Genomic DNA, 18,584 nt, shown 5'->3' on the forward strand with positions numbered 1-18,584 from the left:
TGCAGGCCCTTTCAAACCATGTGATCATTTGTTTGGTAGCTGGCTGATCAGAACTGGCGTTTGGACCATAGTGGTTTTGGCCTTTATTTGTAATGCACTGGTGACTGCAACAGTCTTCAGGTCTCCACTATATATTTCCTCTATAAAACTTTTGATTGGACTCATAGCCATTGTAAATACACTAATGGGTCTGTCCAGTGGAATACTGGCTAGTGTGGATGCGTTAACTTTTGGCAGTTTTGCTCAATACGGTCCTTGGTGGGAAAATGGAGTTGGTTGCAAAGTCACTGGCCTTCTCTTCATTTTTGCTTCAGAAACTTCCATTTTCCTCCTTACTTTGGCAGCTTTGGAACGTGGCTTCTCCATAAAGCAAGCTACAAAGTTTGAAACAAAATCCTCTGTTGCTAGTGTAAAAATAGCCATTTTCTTTTGCTTTATTTTGGCATTGGTAATTGCAGTGGTGCCACTGCTCAGTGGGAGTGAGTATGGGGTTTCTCCACTTTGTTTACCCCTGCCATTTGGAGAACCCACAGCTATGGGCTACATGGTAGCTTTGGTCTTGTTGAACTCCCTTTGTTTTCTGGTGATGACTGTTGCCTATACAAAACTCTACTGTAGTTTGGAAAAGGGAGAACTAGACAATATTTGGGACTGTTCTATGATCAAGCACATAGCCTTGTTACTCTTTACTAACTGCATTCTTTATTGCCCTGTGGCTTTTTTATCTTTTTCTTCCTTACTAAACCTTACTTTTATTAGCCCAGAAGTGATTAAATCAATACTGCTGGTCATTGTCCCATTGCCAGCATGCCTAAACCCTCTTCTTTATATACTTTTCAATCCCCATTTTAAGGAAGATCTAGGAAGTCTCCGTAAGCAAACTTTATTATGGAGAAGATCAAAACACACAAGTCTGATCTCTGTTAATTCAGAAGATGTAGAGAAACAGTCCTGCGATTCAACACAAGCTTTGGTAACCTTTGCAAGTGTTGGTATATCATACCACCTGCCTGCCAGCAGCTCACTAATGCCATCTTATCAAATGACAGAAAGCTGTAACCTTTCATCAGTAGCATTTGTTCCATGTCACTAGTTTCAGTGGCAAAACAAAAGTTATCTATATGTTTACAAAATTTCCAGTCCCAAAATTAAGGATGGGTGTGCGTACATATGCTAGAAAGCAGGGTCAAAGGTGCACTTGATTCCTATCACACACAGCTCCATGTTCCTGGCAAAACTGGCAACAGGCTGAAGTTCCCGCTTATAAACTCTCTCAACCCAATGAAGTTTGATATAAAGAGGGAGCCTGAAAACTGCCAGTATTTACACAGTTTGCTCAGTTCTTTTAGAAAGAATGTTAAAAATGCATCTCTTGGTCAACAGGAAAACAACACATTGAAGCAATAGACTTGTTGGAGGCATGACCAATATTTTAATTAAGCTATTAACTAAGCATATGGAGTTAGAGAATTAAAAAAGTTAAAATGACAAAGTTCCCCAGCTAACGGAGCGAATTTGAGATCTAGATTCCCTGAATATTGTTAAATGCTATAGATTGGCAGTGGAGTGTGGTGCTTAAAGCGTGTTTCAGGGGAGAGATGGAAGCTGCCTATGTCCATGATTCAGCAAAGTATTGAAGCCAAGTATTGAATTTTAAGCATGCAGATAATCATGCTGAAATCCCAGAGACTTATGAAAACCAGATCTTGTCAAAGTAATTTGATACTGTTTTTAAAAGCAGTTACAAATGCGGTTGATAAAAGTAACATTTATTTAATAATTCAACTGGTGCCATAGGACATCTTCATAACAGACTAGAGTAAAACAAAATGGTACATAAAAAGTTATTGAAAAGCAGTTGACTAGTTTCAATGCGGTCATAAATGGCAAATCAACAACCAGTGGGCAAATACATGTTTTTCTGGTAAGGCTCCTTGTGGATTTTGACTCAATATTACTTGTATTTTTAATCAATAAGGAAGACAAAGATCAGTACTAATAAAGTCTTTAGATGACACACACCAGGAGAGGAGAAAATGATGAGGAAGACAGGTTGCTGATACACAATGAGCTGAATCAGTTGGTAAGCAGAATGGCAAGCAAATAATTTGTATTGCAAAAAGACAATTGTAAGGTCAAGTCATCTTGGAAAAACGGATGTAAACTTTGGCGTGGGAGAAACCCTCTCCTGGGGAACAGCAATTTTTTTGGAAAAGATGCGTGTCATGTGGATAGATAGCTAAACAATCTCGCTATGCAACTAGACCAAAAAGGTGTACAGATCTTTTCATGTGTATGCAGGAGAATAAGCAGCAGAAATAGGAAGAACATATCTGTTTGGCATTTGTTGCAACTGCTAATGAAATAGTGCATCAAATTTGTGTGTCCATGCATCAATAAGGACAGATAAAAATTGGAGAAGCTTCAGAGAAGAACCAAAAAGAATGATTACGAGTTTAGAAAATGTGGCTTATAGCAAGAGATCCAGGAGCTCAATATTTTTATTTTATTAAAGAGAAGGTTAATAGATTTGATCACAGTTTGTAAGTATCTGCATGAGGAACAGAAATACGATCATAGATGTTTCTTTACTCTAACAGACAAAGGATGGCACAATCCACTAACTGGAAATTGAAGGTAGCTAGAAGTTCAGACTAGAAATAAAGTGTAGATTTTTAACAGCAGGAGTAATTAACCACTTGAATAATTCACAAAGGCTGCAGTGGATTTGCTATCACTGGGAGTCTTTAAATCAAAATTAGACATGTGTTCTAAAAAAAAAAAGGTTCTCTAGTTTAGCTATAGCTATTGGACTTGAAGAAAGAATTAATTCAAGGGAGGCCGTTAGCCTGTAACTCATAAAAGCTAAGAGTAAATGGCCACAAAAATCAGTGAATTCCTTGTCGAGTCAGAACCATCATGATTAGAGAGGAGACCCCCAGCACCTTGGCTACTTTATTTTTCAAATCTTCTAAGCAACATAGCTCCTGCTGCTTTGTCTGGAGACTAGCATATACCTTGATCTAACTATATTAAGGGATTCCTTCAATCCCATTTTCCCAGAGATGGCCCCTTTTCTTCAATGAGCAGATCAAACAAAATGCTGTTATGCACATATTCAGAATGAAGTGGGGGTGGGGGAAAAAACTTCCATAAGCAAAACTTTTGAATGGGCCAGTATCTACTACTTAGTTTAAAGGTCACTCCAAGCTCCAGGTGGTCAAAAGTATATTTTGAATAACATTAAATAACATCTGAATAACTTAACAAGGTGAGATGAGCCAAATAATTTAAGGTAACCAATTACAGGTGATTGATCTTTATATGTTTCCACATATGCAACTGCCTGTCAACCAAGGATGAGTTTCACAAAGAAAAGTCTGTCACCAGCTTCAGACACATCTAGAAATACCAGCGTGAATGAAGAAAACACATTTTTTTAGCTTTGTAGTTACAGATGGCATCAGGTTGACTTTGGCTGACGTGCATCCTTGGGGAAAAAACGAACAAATGGAGAAATTATGTATGATAAAGCTGGCTGCGTGGTTATCTTAATCCTTTTCTCCTGTGGCTTTTGAAGCAGTGCAGCCTGCAGCTGGAAAATGATTCCTGAAACCACTTTGGATTAAACAGAGGATCAATCGCCCATTGCACAATGCTTATTACCATGTTTATTTAGCTTTATTTTAACGTGAGTCCATCTGTGCTGCACTGCTTGATGTCAGTGAAATTCCTTTCAGCTCGCTATATTTAAGAAGTTTGTAAAATGATTTGAGAAACAAAATAATGTTATAAATCTAAAGACTAGTTTAAAAAAGCTACTTCTATTAGAACTTTTTTACCTTGCAGAAAGTCCTAAATGAAAGACTACGCGTCTTATTTTTATAAGCATGTTTGAATTATTTTGATCAGATATTTTAACTTGGAATTGTTAAAAAGTCATTTAAGAGATTTTTTAAATAAGATTTTGTAAATACAGAGCTGTATTTATTACTACAGTAAAATACAACCATGCTAAAGGACGTGAGAATAAGCCATGTACAGTTTCATACTGATATTTGCTATATTTTCTATTTTCTGCTCATATTTTACTAAATTCATTATCTGTATATATTATATGTAAATGTGTAGTGACTGTAAATAGATTATATACTTTCTTTTCTATCAGTGTGCCAAATATATATGTAATTTGTAATAAAAATTCTGACTAAACATTGGAAAGCATTTCGTCAAGGTCTGACAGTACAATGAATCATGTACAGCCAAAATTAGTGGTTCCCAAATTTTTCAAGCATATGCTCTAATTTACCAGAGTAAGATTTCTGAAATTCTAGCCAGAATTTAAAATCAGAGGTAATTTGTCCTATTGGGGTTCTGTGAGAACAGAAGAAATCTAGAATAGGGTTGTAGTTCAACATAAAAGTAAGTCCGTTTACCAGAGATCCTCATCTCCCTTATTGATCATCCTGCAGCATTTTACCAAGCTAAAGATGTAAAGATGTAAAATAACTAGAAAAAAAAGCAACACTGCAAAAGAGAATTAGAGCTTATGAGTACATTCAAGCAGACTGTCAATATACATGGGAGTCTGCTGCAAAATTCTTAGGTATGAACAGATGTTAGAAGCAACTCGTACAGGTTTTAAGTGTAAATGATAGAAGAATAGAAAGCAAGTGGACATTTGATTGAGACCAGCTAGGAAGGTAACTGAAGAAAATTAATCTTGTGAAGGGATTTGAGGGCAGAAAGGTTATGAGGGACACAGAATCAGAAAAGAGTGGGGCATGAGGAAAGTCTTTTGTGAGAAAGTGAATTCCTCGAGAATGACACAGGAGAGCAGGTGACAGAGCCCAGCACATAAGCCAAGGAGGAGATGTCTTCCACAGATAAGACATAGGCAGAAAGCATTGTGTAAAACACAAAAGTGAACATATGGAACTTAAATTTGATGTGAAAAGAAGCTGGAAACCAGTGTAGGCCAGAAAGGTGGTTTTGGTTGCATTACACTAGCTACTCTTGCAGGAAGAATGTGAGAACAAATTAGGCTGTAACAGAGGAAGGGGACATTGCATTATCTGAAACAAGAACAACTAGAGGGATGAACAGGGTTTTTTAGCCATTGGGATGTAAAAATGGGATGGATTTGAGGGCTATTATAGAGGGGAAATGAACATGATTTAATGAAAGGCTGAGCATGGGAGGAAGACGAGAAGGGAGCAAAAAAATGGCATCAAGCTTGTGGGCCCGAATAACTGGAAGGATAACTATGTTGCTCCTCTTTTCTAATTTTGCTGCAGTAGTGCCTAAGGGAATCAGCTTTCTATTCGGACCTCATTGCACTATACAAGCATAACAAAAAGGTGGTGCCTTCCCTGAAGAGCTCACAGTCCAGCCATGATGGTATTAACAGTGATTTTTATGAGGATTATTAATTTATACAGCTCCTAGACAAACTGAACCATGTTAGGGCCCCAGTGTGATAGATGGTTCACTAGGTGCAAACCAGTTTCTCGTAAATTGCAGATATGAGATTAAACAATGCGAGAGGGCTAAACAGCAGAGACGGAAATGAAAGCCATCTGGGCTAATACAGGAACACAGGCCTAGAACTCATCAAGTCAAGTTGCTTGTATTCACAGGCAAGCAACTGTCCTAATGCAGGGATTGGAAAGGCTTTCTGAGGGCAGGTCAGAATGACCTGGCTTGGTTGAAGGCAGGCTGGTGCTAGCACCTAGGCATAGATGCTTCCAGTTCTCCCGGCCACCACTTATCTCTGCTACTTAGCTACAGAATGGCACGGACAAAGCAGCCAGCTGCAACATGGCACAGAAAGGCATGGGCAAAGTCCCCACTGCCAAAAGCTGCTAAAGCCCCTTCTCTCTGGACCAAAACCAGTGGCTTCCCAGACCAGATCCAGCCCACAGGTCATAGACCACCTAAAAGGTCCAGAACATCATATCTGGTCTCTATCACACAACGTAGCCACAAAACAACTTATTAAAACATTCCATATCACATGCCATAGACAAAGAACAGAAGAAATAATGGCACACTTCAAGAAAAATGGAAAGGACCAACATAAGCCTTAAGGTAATGGGGATTATCCCAGGTTCCCCTTACCTGTGCCAAGTACAAAAAAAAGTTGCAACTGCATAAAATAACTTTTTTTAATCTAGATACATCTGCCTTAACCCTAGGGCTAGGGGCAGACATTCAAAAAGCCGGAGCCTAAATCGATTCAATATTTGCAGGTTAGTCTAACCTGCAAAGCGTGAACTGATTTGGGGGTGGATAGACTTTCCCTTTTCATTCCAGAAATGCAGACACATGCCTGCAGTTGCTACAGCTAGAAGCCGGGGGTGCTAGAGCAGCCCTAGCTTCCCTTCCACAAGCTGAGCTGAGGTGGGGCATGGCCAGGACCGGGCAGGATGCTCCGATTGGGGAGGAGTCTCCCGCAAGCAGCCCAGCAGAGTGTTGACAGCAGTGTTTATCACCCCTAACTCAGTGTTTATCAGCCCATTAAGAAAACAAAAGCTCCTCTCACTAGTTCAAGCTCTTCTTAAGCAACTGTTTCCAAGGAAGGAATGGAGGGATGTTACCAGCTACCTGCTGATTAGCTCCAAAATGCCCTAAGCTGACATGATCCTGTCTACCTTTGTCCCGTTCCCCACAGCATGGACCGTAATCAGCATGTGGTCTGGTAGCTAATGCTGAGAGGTATCTGTGTAAGGCAGAGAGGAGGGGGGAATCACTGCTTCAGCAGGGAGTGGTGAGGGGGAGGCAGGAAGCAGGAGGAAACCATGCAGATGCCCTGTACTTGCAGTCTCTGCCAGAGATGCAGCCAGGGAGCAGAGGAGAGGGGCCAGACCAGCTCTCTGGAGCAAAGAACCCCGCCCAGCCCAGAAAGTATACCAAGATGCTGGGAAACTCTGATTTAACTTAAACCACCAGACATTGGGACAGACATTGCATAAATTAGTTTGAGCCAAATCAGTTAAGTCTGATACTACATTCAAACAGGTTTATATCAAACTGGTTTCAGCCATTTTCAAACTGGTTTATGTACACTGAACATCTGTTCTGTTACAGGTTTAAACCAGTTTCTGATCACTTAAACCGGTTTATGTGTAATGTCTGTTCCTAGCCTAGGAGTTTTATCCCAGCTCCATTCTAGGGTTACTTCTTCTTGGTTTGAGACAGCTACATGCCAAGGAATAGCTGTCCTGGTAAGAAACTGTGGTGGGTACCTCCAAGGCTTTTGCTGTGATCTTTGTTTCAGGGTAACTCCATTTATGTAATCATCATCAAATAAACATTGGCAGCAGAAAAAGAGTGCAGGACAGTCCCAAAAGAGATGTTCTATGAGAAGTTACAGGAGACTAAATATTTCAACAAACATAAAACCCACAAGTTGAGTCATAACTCTTACCAAAGCCACCTTCTAGTGAATCAAGTGTTAGAATCTGCTTTGCTCTGCAGGGCTGCCTCCAACCACTAATTACATTCATTTCTGTTTCTGCTAACACATCAAGACTCTTCTGGTCTTGAGCTCTGCAGCCAAGGAGTCTGTATAGCCCAGCAAAATGGGTTAAGCAGCCTGTCAGAAAGGTCAAGGATAAAGGTCTACCTGGGCATAGCAGCTGATTGGGCTATTGTGGTTAAGACAAACTAGCCTTTGTACCAAATGGCATACCAGAAGCAGCATCATGTCTGGCAACATTGTATTCCCCAGCCCAAGAGACCAGGTACACATATGTAGCTGGATCAAATGGGGGCAGTTTTTGATGGGAGTCCAGTGAAGCACAAACCCATGCCTCTGGAACAGGTCCACCCCTCTGTCACTGTGCTCCTCAGCCACATAAAAGTGTTAATTAACTATAAATGCTGCTGTAGTTTCTAGCATACAATATGCACCTTTTCCCTACAAGTCAGCCTCCCAAAATTGGGGATTATGTATTAAGCAAGGAAGCTGACTTTCTGCCCAAAGTTGGCAGCATCATGGTTTGATTCATGCTCTATGGTACAGCAGCTGTGGTATTACTTTTCAGGCAGTTGAGGGGGATCAAGTGATTTAATGAAGGGGCTTATTGTTCTTTACTCAATAACGAGTTAATCATTTTTTCTTTTTAAAGGGTCTTGATGATATTCCATTAACCAAGGTAACCTTTCTTAGGACAATTCTGATATCTGTTACCTGCTTCTGGTCTCTCTATTGCACAGACACTTTAGCTGTTTTCAAAATCATGGTTCCAACCATGAGCCATGGAGACCATTCCTCAGCAGCAACTAGGGATTCTGCTTTAGCTATGCAGGAAAGGGAGAGTGAGTCAGCTGAAGATTAGGCTCTGTCCCTGTTCTATGCAGTCATAGCTCCAGAAAATCTTTTTTCTTCATTCTTGCTTTTCAAAAACAAGGTGCATAGTATCTTTGGGGAAATACCATATGCAAGAAAATATGGCATTTCAGGGCCACTTCCGTTCTATTTGGATGCAAGTCTGGATACCTCAAAGTCTTGTTCAGGTATACTAAATGTGTGTTTGTCATCTGGACTATTTTGACAAACATATCTAATTCCAACATTTCTTAATCATAATTTTAAACTCTTTATATTTCAGTTATAAGAGTTATAAAACTCCTTATATTTCAGGTGTTGTAAAAAAATCATTACTCAATAATTACCAGAAAAAACATGAGAGCTTTGATAAGCCTTCAATAAACCTGCATGGATCAAACATGTTTCCCTTTGCTTTCTTGAATTGAGGGTATTTCCAAAAAAAAGGGGAGAAGGAAAAGTATCAATGAAAAAATCAAAACAGGAAAACAAACTAAAAGCATCCTTAACACATTAAAACATTCCCAGACTCACTGGGGCCAGATCCGCAGCTGGCATAAATGAATGTAACTTATTAAATTCAATAAGTTATGCTGTTCAGCTGAGCATCAGGGCCAACATCTGCCAATATTTTTTTAGATACATATATGTCATCAATCATTTTAAGTAGCAATTATACCATTCTTTAATGATACTGAAATAAGAAAGTATAGCTAATTTAACTACAGTTCCATGTGTTCTAAACTAAGCTCAGGAATTTTGTTTAAATCTGTTGTAGTAATTATTGCTGTAGTCTCAACTTTTTAAAAAGGAGAATGCCAACTTACTCATGTTAATAAAATCAATAAAATAGAAATATTCTATGTAGCTATACTAAACACTTGCATGCATACAAGGAAGAAAATAGCAATATCAAGAACAAGAATCAGCCTTCTGCTTTGGTGACTCTGAAGACAGGAAACATGAGTACTTTTCCCCCATAAAAAAATTGTTGTGGCATTGTTGAAATAATCTAAAGATCTAATCTCGGTCATAGGAAAAAACAAACATTAAGAGTAGTCCTCTTGAGGGCTGGCCTGCAGCCAGAATTTCTAAAACACTCAGCCCTAGACAAAGACTCCACTTAACATCCCCACTTAATCTTTTCACAGGTGGCAACCTTTCTATTTGTCAAACAAAAACTATGTCTTTACTAGCAAGGGAAAAATGTGCATCTGTGAATCTTAAGTCTTCCACTAAATACGCATGCTCTGAGAATTGTCTTCAACCAATTTAGGAAGTCTCAAGACTCTTTAGATAATTGGTACTTGAAGGAAGTTTCAGACTTCTCATTTTTCTTATGGAGTCATAATTTATCTGTAATTATTGTTTTGACAGCTGTCTGCAGGGCTATTAGTTTGGTCTCATGGATCTCAACAGCCTTATCAAGATCCTCTATAGATTTCCCTGCACCTACCATTGGAGCTTCCATTTTATTAAATTAATTTTCTATACACAAGGAGCTCTCTTATCTACCTAAAAAGACACAGGAAAACAACTGGGAAAGTTTGCCTAGCAAAAGTAGAAAGTTCACTTACTTCAGCTATGATTTCTGTGAGTACCACAGTGTTCTGTGAAATACCACAGACCTCCTACTGACTGTTTTCCACATATCCTTGTAAAAAAGATGCAGAAAAATTGGCACTCCTAAAGTATCAATCTGGTCAACATGGAGGTCTGCAAGTAAATTGGGCCTCTTACCACTCTTTTGAAATCTAACCAGTCTGTAGGCAGACAGAAGGAAGGGATAGGTGCAATCAGAAACCCATTCCATGTCTTAGAATGGAAAAGAAATGGTGAAAGCCTCGCCAGACTATGGGAAACTGAGATGGAGGACCTGGGCTCCACCGCTACTTCGTCTGCCATCTCACCATTCAATCACCATCAAATGACTTCAAAACAAGAATTTTCCCAGTAGCAGATGCCATTAGGTCTCATTAGTTGACATGACAGCACAGAATTCATCAGTCCAAACAGCATGCCATAAAAGCATGAAAAAATCCTGCATTTGATATGCAACAGTGTTGAGGTCCCCTCTAGCCCTACTTTCCTATGACTATGGTCTGTTTCACAAACTGCTTTTCATATATATTCTGAGGGAATACCTTAATACCTTTCTATGCACCAGCTTCAATAAAATCATGTCCAAAGACCAGAATAGTAATATAGAACATAGAGCTAAAAGGGCCACCTTGCTCATCAAACCCAAAGCTCTGAGAATGCAGGTAATAACACAATAATCTGCTCGAAAAGGTCCACAAGAACAACCATTCCAGCTCCACACACATACCCAACGGCCTATGACAAACTTATGAACTTTATAACACAAACAACAAAACCAGAGCCTCAACGATTCCTATGTGCTATAGAAAGAAAGCAAAAGAGGCAAAACCACCATAAACACCAGAGCCCCTACAACTGTAGGATCATCATTATTGCTGGTATAGGATATTTGGTCCTAATCTTGCAAATGATTCCACAAGGCGAGTTTGCCGTTTCAGAACAATGACTACTGTAGTTGTGCTCATGCACAGGCAATTGTGCAGCATTAATTGCCACAGGCCATTGTGATTCAATTAATTTAATACCACACAGCACTGTAATTGTAAAGGATTTCTTATGGAATTATTTTCCCATTTTTTCAAGACACACATTGTTCACATAGCCAACCGGAGATTATTAGGGGTGGGAAGCCAACCAATCAGCACAGAGGAATAAAAGACCTGTTGTTCCACAATTATTTTAAGAACAACTCAAATCCCACAGGTTCTACTCTTAGCTTGATGGAAGTTGACTACCTCTTATGTTCTTTTATTCTTGTAAAAATACATAGAGGTGAGGTTTCAGCAAAAGAGGCCTGCTCAGAATTGCTGCAGAATCAAACCTCATTTCTCTATCCAGTATATTCTATGCTCAGGATAACATCTACTAACCAATTATGCAGCATCATAAAGGTATTTATCAAAATAGAAGAAAAATAGTCGCATTTGTGAAACTAAAACCAGGAATTTGCTTTCAGTTGTGAATTGTCTGACAATTAGAACTGGTCAGAAATTTTTCAATTAAACTGAAAATGCAGATTAGTCAAAAACAAAACTACGGGAAAGCATCACTTTCAATGAGTCTCCCAGTCAAAGCATCAAATCCAAGCAAAGAAAACTTTTTATTTCATTTCAAAGTGACTTTTGTTAAAAAAATTATTTTTAAAATTTTTTATTTTAAATGTTATGAAAAATTCAAAATCAAAATGAAATTAAAATTGATTCAATCCAAAATATGCCTTATTGGTTCACAAAAATCAGAACTATCTATTCATTTTATTCAAAGCATAGACTGAAACCTTGGCCAGGCTGTCTCTAGTTTGCCAACCATTTTGGTGTAGGCAAGTCGACAGTGGGAAAGGCAGTCCAGTTGATGCTGTCACCTTGACTCACCCAACTCATCAACCCACAGGAGGGGAGAATTGTGGGGGTGGGCTCCAACACTGGCTCTCCTTCAGAAGCGAGGGCTTTAGGGACTCCCCTTTGTCCCAGCCATAACCTTTACGAAGTACAGCTGCCAGTGACTGCATCAAACACACATGGACCACCAGGCATATTTTTAAAACTTGGTATGTATTGCCAATGCTACGCTGGCCTGATATAAGGCTGAACAGTCCTGTACTGACATGATTTAGTTGGCTCTCCTAATTTCGGTAGATTTTGTCTAAAGAGATAGTTCTCCAAAAGAAAAGATAAAATACATGTTGCAACTGGAGCCGAGAGAACCTGCAATGAAAAATGCAACTCTTTCCTGTTCACATGCAAGCAGTCTGATCTTTTCAGATGGACAGAGCCAGCCTTAGGGGTGGGTAATGCGGGCAGGCACCCAAGGTGCCATGGTCAGGGGGATGCCAAACATACACACACGAGCAGCCCGTGCTCACAGCAGTGCTCTCTTTCCACCCTGTCCCAGGCAGGAGAAGCAGTGTCCAGTAGGGGCCGTGTCAAACAGCACCGTTCCGTTCTGACTTGCGCTTCGATGGAACAGCATTTTGTTTCGAATTTCATTTGGATTTGAAACCGCTGTTCCGTTTTGTCGAAACAGTTTTGGTGCTGTTTCGACGTTTCGCCCATAGGCTATAACGGGGAAGCTCAAAACAGCCTATAACTTTGTCACTTCTGGCCTGATTTGGATGAAACTTGCAGGAATGGTAGCCCCTTCTGGCAGCATGAAGCCTGCCAGGTTTCAAGGAGATGGGCGCAGGGGTTCAGGGAAACTGCACCTCAAAGTCTTGAAAGCAAAAAACTCATGTCATGTGTTTGTGCTGAGCCACAGCAGGGTCAAAACCGCAGGTTTGCTACCCCTGCTGAGGCTATAAAGCCTGCCAGCTTTCAAGAAGATAGGTGCAGGGGTTTCGGGAAAACTGCATCTCAAGCTGATGACAAGCCAAACTCATGACATGGGTGACACTATGTTTGTTAAGGCGCAGCGGGGTGAAAGCTGTAGGCTTGCTAGCTCCTGCTGAGGCCATGAAGTCTGCCTGCTTTCAAGGAGTTCGGTGCCGGGGGAGCCTGGGTTCTTCAGCCCTGCACCTCTGGCTGCTGACAGGCAAAACTTGTGACATGGGTGGGTGACTGTGTGTGTTATGTTGCACCCTCAGTCTACTGACACCAAGGCAGTTCAAACAATGCTGCCTTCTTTGCAGTTTTTCCATCCCTCCCCCAGAGCACTGGGATTGGAAGGGACCTCAGGGAATGATGACAGTCACTGGCCACCTACACACAGTCAATAATGAGAGCACTCTTCCCCCCCCACCCCCCAACTTTAGTTTCTGTTGCCCTACAGGCAAGCCCAGCTTGAGCTTTAAAACTCGTTTCGTTTCGAGGCTGTTTTGAAGCTCTCTGGTTCATTTTGATTTTGCTGTTTCGAGCTTGAAACAAGTCGAAACAGAGTCAAAATGAAACTGCTGGTGAAATTTCGCACAGCCCTAGTGTCCAGCCCAGCCAGCTCATCCCCCACCTCCAGCCACTGATCAGGAGCCAGGCCAGGCACATGCAGACAGGGTAGCGAGTGCTTCACTCTGCCCGCCTTGCTCCCAAGCACAGCAACAGTGGTGCCTACCTGCCCACATGCCTGGCATACCATGCCACTCTGCCTCTCTGCACCCTGTGCCCCTACCTGCCCTCCTGCCTTTGCCTCCAGCAGCACCGCTGACTGGGGGGGGTAGGGGGGCACCAAAATACAAGTTCGCCCAGGGCGCCATTTTCCCTAAAGTTGGTTCTGCAAATGAAACTGTCATTCATAAAAGTTCAAATATTTTACCTAAGTTTGTTACAGCCTTCTGATTGTTCAAAACCATTTGTTTTGACTACATCTTTGATTATTCTCTAGTCATTATAAGTGACTGGACACAAAGTCACACGTTACTGTTTCTTCTCACTGATTAGATGACAAACTGTATGAAAAGACATACACTTCTAGCAAAAATAAAGACCTTGTGTGACTATCCAATATTTTTCATGGGAATACAGGTATTCCCATGAAAAGTTCTTGGTAAAGAATCCCTCTCTTACAAAAGTAACAAGTGAATCCACTGAAACAGTGAACAGAAAAGAAAAAGAACATAAATAAACTGAAAAATAATACAGAATTCAGGAAGAATTTGCATCCTCTCTTCTCCAAGCTTAAGCATGAACCAGTGTTTTCTCTATAACATCATATCTGGGGGCACAAAACAGATTTCCTGCATGGGAAATCCTGCATGCTCAACTCCCATGCCTGAGTGGTACCTTTCCCTCTGTAAGCATTGACTGATGCTAGGTTGCGAGAAGCCTAACTTTGCAATATACTGGTGCAAACACTGCTGGTATGTACAGATCTTTGCAGGCATGTAAAATTCCTAGTTCCTGGCCCTAAAGAAACAGTAGCAACACCATTTCGTAGATTGTAAGTAGAACTTTCCCTGATATCAGTTCAATCTCCATCTCGGATTTATTTCTAGAATCGTAGCACTCGGTAGCTTTGGTCATGGATTAGGACACTGTTGTGCTAGGCTCTGTACAAAAAGCAAAAAGATGGTTTCAGTCCCAAAGACCTTGCAATCTAAGTATGAAACAAGAGATTGTAAATACAAGGGCAAAAAACAGGAAGATTCCAAAGTGTTCACACTGGGTGAGATCCACGACAATGCAAAGAACACATTCCTTTACTTCAGTATAAAGTGGCACAGAGGGCTTTACTCTGTTTTGGTGAACCCACTGCTTGCTTGTATTTCAATATTCCTTTCTGCACACTAGGATCTCTAGTAGTTGAGACTAGGATTCAACAGTAAAGCTTTAAAATCTGTTGGTTTGTGATCGGCTGAAACATGGCAGGTTAAAACCCAGGCCCTCATGAAAAATACACAAGATCTGTTTTGGTTTGTGTTTTTAAAAAAGGTAAATAAGTAACAATAGGCTCATTGTCCACAAAGTCCTATTCTTACACCAACAGCCTTTCATAATGAGAGCAGCGTCATAAAAGTGCTTTGATCTACAGAAGATCAAATATCATTGTTTTCTATTAACATAACTCTCTTTCCCAATGGAACACGCAGAATGCCTGATAATGCAGCTTTATTAGGATAATTAGAAAAAGATTGTTCAGCTCTTTCCCTCCCCACTTTCACTCCCTGGCAAAGTTCTGCTTTCATGTCATTCAGGTTTTCCATCCCAAATACTTTTGTCATAAGGAAGAAATTTAAAAGTTTCACATATATGACTCAAAAGTTTAGTCCAGCCAATGGTGATCTTAACCAGCTATCAGTGGAATTTGAGAGAAGGACCCTTTCTAAAAAATTAAGCCTTCATCGCTTCAAAAATTAATAAATATCATTTGTCCATGGAACAAGATGCTTAGAAAGCTAGGTTACAGTTGTAGAAGTATGTTTTCGGTTTATTTTAAGTGGGGTTTAAGAGAGCAAGGAGGTGTTATGGGAAAATTTGCCCATTGGGGATTTTTGGGGTGTAATATGACCAGAAACAGAATTTGCATGACAGATGACAGACAGAAGAGGCCACTTGTGAACGAGTATTCCCAGACATCCAATTAGAAACTTAGAATTCTTACCATGCCTTAAACCTCAGTGGTCATGCTTTTTGACTCTTGATCCAGTAATAGACTTATAAGGTCAAGGCCAATTTGGCTTGATGGAAGAATTCATTATTTGACTAGCTATACGCTGCCACCAACTGCCCCTGCATTCTTTAGGGCTCTTATGAATTATTTTAGGCCCCAATTGAGCAACTTCCCTGTTCAGCAACATTTGTAAGTCCTTTTGTGGCTTTTGACAATTTGGGGAATCTGTGTATGCAAACATTATTAATTCTATCTGCTGCAAGGGGCCCTGTGTCTACATCAGCCTGCAAACTTCACTTTGAGCACAAAGCTTAGAGAGCAGTCACTTTCATCCATCCTGATCTAGAACCCACAAGACATGACGGGAAATTTCATCTGACTGGAGGCTAAGATTGGAGACTGTTAAAGGGTGGTGAACTTCCATTCAAATACAGCATCCTTAAATTAAGAGATGATTACCAAACCACGGCCATAAAATTTTCCAAGTATGAACTCTGTAGGGGAGATAACTAACAAAGTTGATCAGAGTCACCTGACCAAAAATAAATAAATAAAGAAGCTGAAAGTTATAAAAGAAAGGGTCCTTATCAGCCATTTTAAATGAAACTCAGTCAGAAAAAACAGGAGGATACACTTAAGGGAAAGCTACAGGCAGAGCCAACCAGGCATTCCAACTGTCTGTAATTTTATGGACAATCTGTAAAAATGAATAAATAAAAAGAGACAGTGAGCGAGCAAGCGAGAGAGCTCTTTAAAAAATTTAAATGACCATGAGCCGGATTGAGGATAGATGGAAGTTGTCAATAGAGCAGAACAGAGTGATGCCACCTTAGATCCAAGCAGAAGCGCAGCTCAACACCCTGCAGGGAGCTCTCTGCCAGGGCTTTGTGGCCCATTGAAACCTCCACCGCCCCCCTCCCCTCGGCCACACGCTGCCATTTCATGCCATCACATGCCTCAAGGTAGACAGGGATGTGCAGTCCTGGGCAGGACGGGGAGCAGGGAGGTTGCAGCAGGGGCAAAGCTGTGGAGCTGGAAAAGGAAAGAGGTAGCAGGTGGGGATCTATGCCAGGACAGCGAGGGCAGAGCCATTGGGGTAAGGTCGGGAGGTGGGCTGTGGAGGGGACAGCAGAGTGTAGAGATGTAAGGATGACTAGGGAATACCTGGAGTGGGGAAAGCATGGTGCAAAACCCTTGCTGCAGTCAAGTAAGACTCTATTCTGGGTTGGGGCTTGAGCCAGATTTCAAAACATGGTGTTAAGCCCCTAAATTGAACCCAGCCCTTGTTATTGCAGGAGGGTTACATTTGCACTACGAAAACTATACAATAGTGAAAATATATGGCAGTAAAAGTTTGTTTGTCAGTAAAAAGTTTGCTGATTGTCAATATAAAAAGTTTTCTTAGGTTGGTCCAGAGCAGGAAACTCCTTGGCTGCACAAGAAGAAAGAGATACATTCATTAAGAGGGTGAGCCAAGTACAGGAACAGGAAACCTAGACCCCTTAAGGGACTCCGACGTAAGACTAAAGAACAGTCAAAAGTGGTGAGGGGGCTCAGATAAGGAAGTATTTAGGCATTTATCATTTTTCTACATACGTGTTTTTCTATAAGCATGAACCAATTGGTTTTGGAACCCTTGCAAAGTCAACGTGTCTGTTTGTTTCACCCATTTCATGCACTCTAAAGAGGTAAACTTTCCATCCAGCTGCCCAGAAGTTTGAATCTCTGGTCAAGGGCAAGTTTAACCTACTGAAGAATCTCAAGGCGTCACCCACTAATCTTAATGGTCTAAGGCAGCTGGGCCTTATGGTCCCATTTCCATGAAGGCATAACTGCCCCTGTACTGAGGAAACGTGCTAGAGTAGATGAGGAAAGAGTCTGTGTGCAATCTATTTAGACCAAGGGAAACTTAAGAGCATTCAGGACCCAAATGCAACAGCCTGTTAAGTATACAAGTGAAAGCACTCCTAGAGCCTATTTATATTCTGTTAAAATAAATTGGATTGAAGCATATAATTAAGCACTCTGCCAATCAGGAACCTCCTTGAACAACCTGCCACTGACAAAACTACTTTGAGCCCCATGGAAGTCTAGATTGTTTCATTAGATAAATATACTCCCTCGCCCCACAAAAATCATTATTCGTGTTCTTTGACCAACACAGTTCTGAAAAAGCTGGAGTTGCATTTGGTACCCAAAATGTTTTCAGGGCACTTGGAGCAAAAAAGGTGACAGCTTCCTCAGGAAAGAAATAGCTGCAGGGTGCTCACAGGTAGCCCTGCCCCCCACACTCCCCCAGAGCCACAGACAGTAGGAGGCCATCCCAAGACCTTAGATGCTCTGAGAGAAGTGATTCCTGTGGGGGTTCACAGGGGTACCAGCCTCCCTACCATGAAGTGAGGAGCCAAGTCCCTGCTACAGCTTGGACAACCAGGGCTTGCAGATTATTGGTTCCATGGCAGACAAGCTTCAGGGTCCACAGCGGAACTCCAGTCCATTTTCACTGCCATCAGTGGATATTCAACATTGGCATTAGAGCAGAATCTGGCACTCTCTCACCATATACTCCACCTCTCTCTCCAATTGGTCAGAATAGACGAGTCTGAGATGAATTCTTTCATGAGCTTATTTCAACAGTCAATAACCTAGCCTAAACTTTGATCTCAGCTGATCTGATAAGTCTTGGCACAAAACCATCAAAACTACACAATGTAGTGTCCTTAGAGGATTCGCCAGAATGAGGGATGTAAATATAGGATTTGTGTTCATTTGAGCTTTATAATCATTGACTCACTCATGGGATGACTACAAACAAATACATTGACTGTTTACATGTTGGATGAATTCCACTGGTTGTTTTGCTATCCCCTGCAAAGCAGTTATAAATCCAAAGTTATGCTATTTGCAATGCAATGTCTCCATCTCTTTACAGTGTTTCGTGGCCATTCAACCAGAATAACTGGCATTTTACAATAAACATACTGAAAAGGATTTTTCTAGCATCTCTGCCAGGGTCACTCTACTTCTAGGGCTGGTGTGAGTACACATTGCAGAAGTACTGAGATTTGTACCTTCTCCCTATGATCCTTGATACCCTTGGATTTCCACCAAGTGG

At 40.9% G+C, this 18,584-nt stretch overlaps 1 protein-coding gene across 1 annotated transcript in view; it reads left to right on the top strand.

The window, feature by feature from the left end:
• LGR5 (leucine rich repeat containing G protein-coupled receptor 5) overlaps positions 1–3,503 on the top strand; it is a gene marked incomplete at its 5' end in the record, with an annotated part of 144,283 nt that extends 140,780 nt beyond the window's left edge. Inside the window, one exon of the mRNA XM_019515783.1 lies at positions 6–3,503. Coding sequence (XP_019371328.1) covers positions 6–1,093 — 1,088 coding nt within the window. The remainder of the gene's footprint in view (positions 1–5) is intronic.
• Positions 3,504–18,584: the final 15,081 nt, after the last annotated feature.

The sequence above is a fragment of the Gavialis gangeticus genome, unplaced genomic scaffold, assembly GCF_001723915.1.
Source record: "Gavialis gangeticus isolate Ggan-Ray unplaced genomic scaffold, GavGan_comp1, whole genome shotgun sequence".
In the NCBI taxonomy this organism is placed as follows: Eukaryota; Metazoa; Chordata; order Crocodylia; family Gavialidae; genus Gavialis; species Gavialis gangeticus.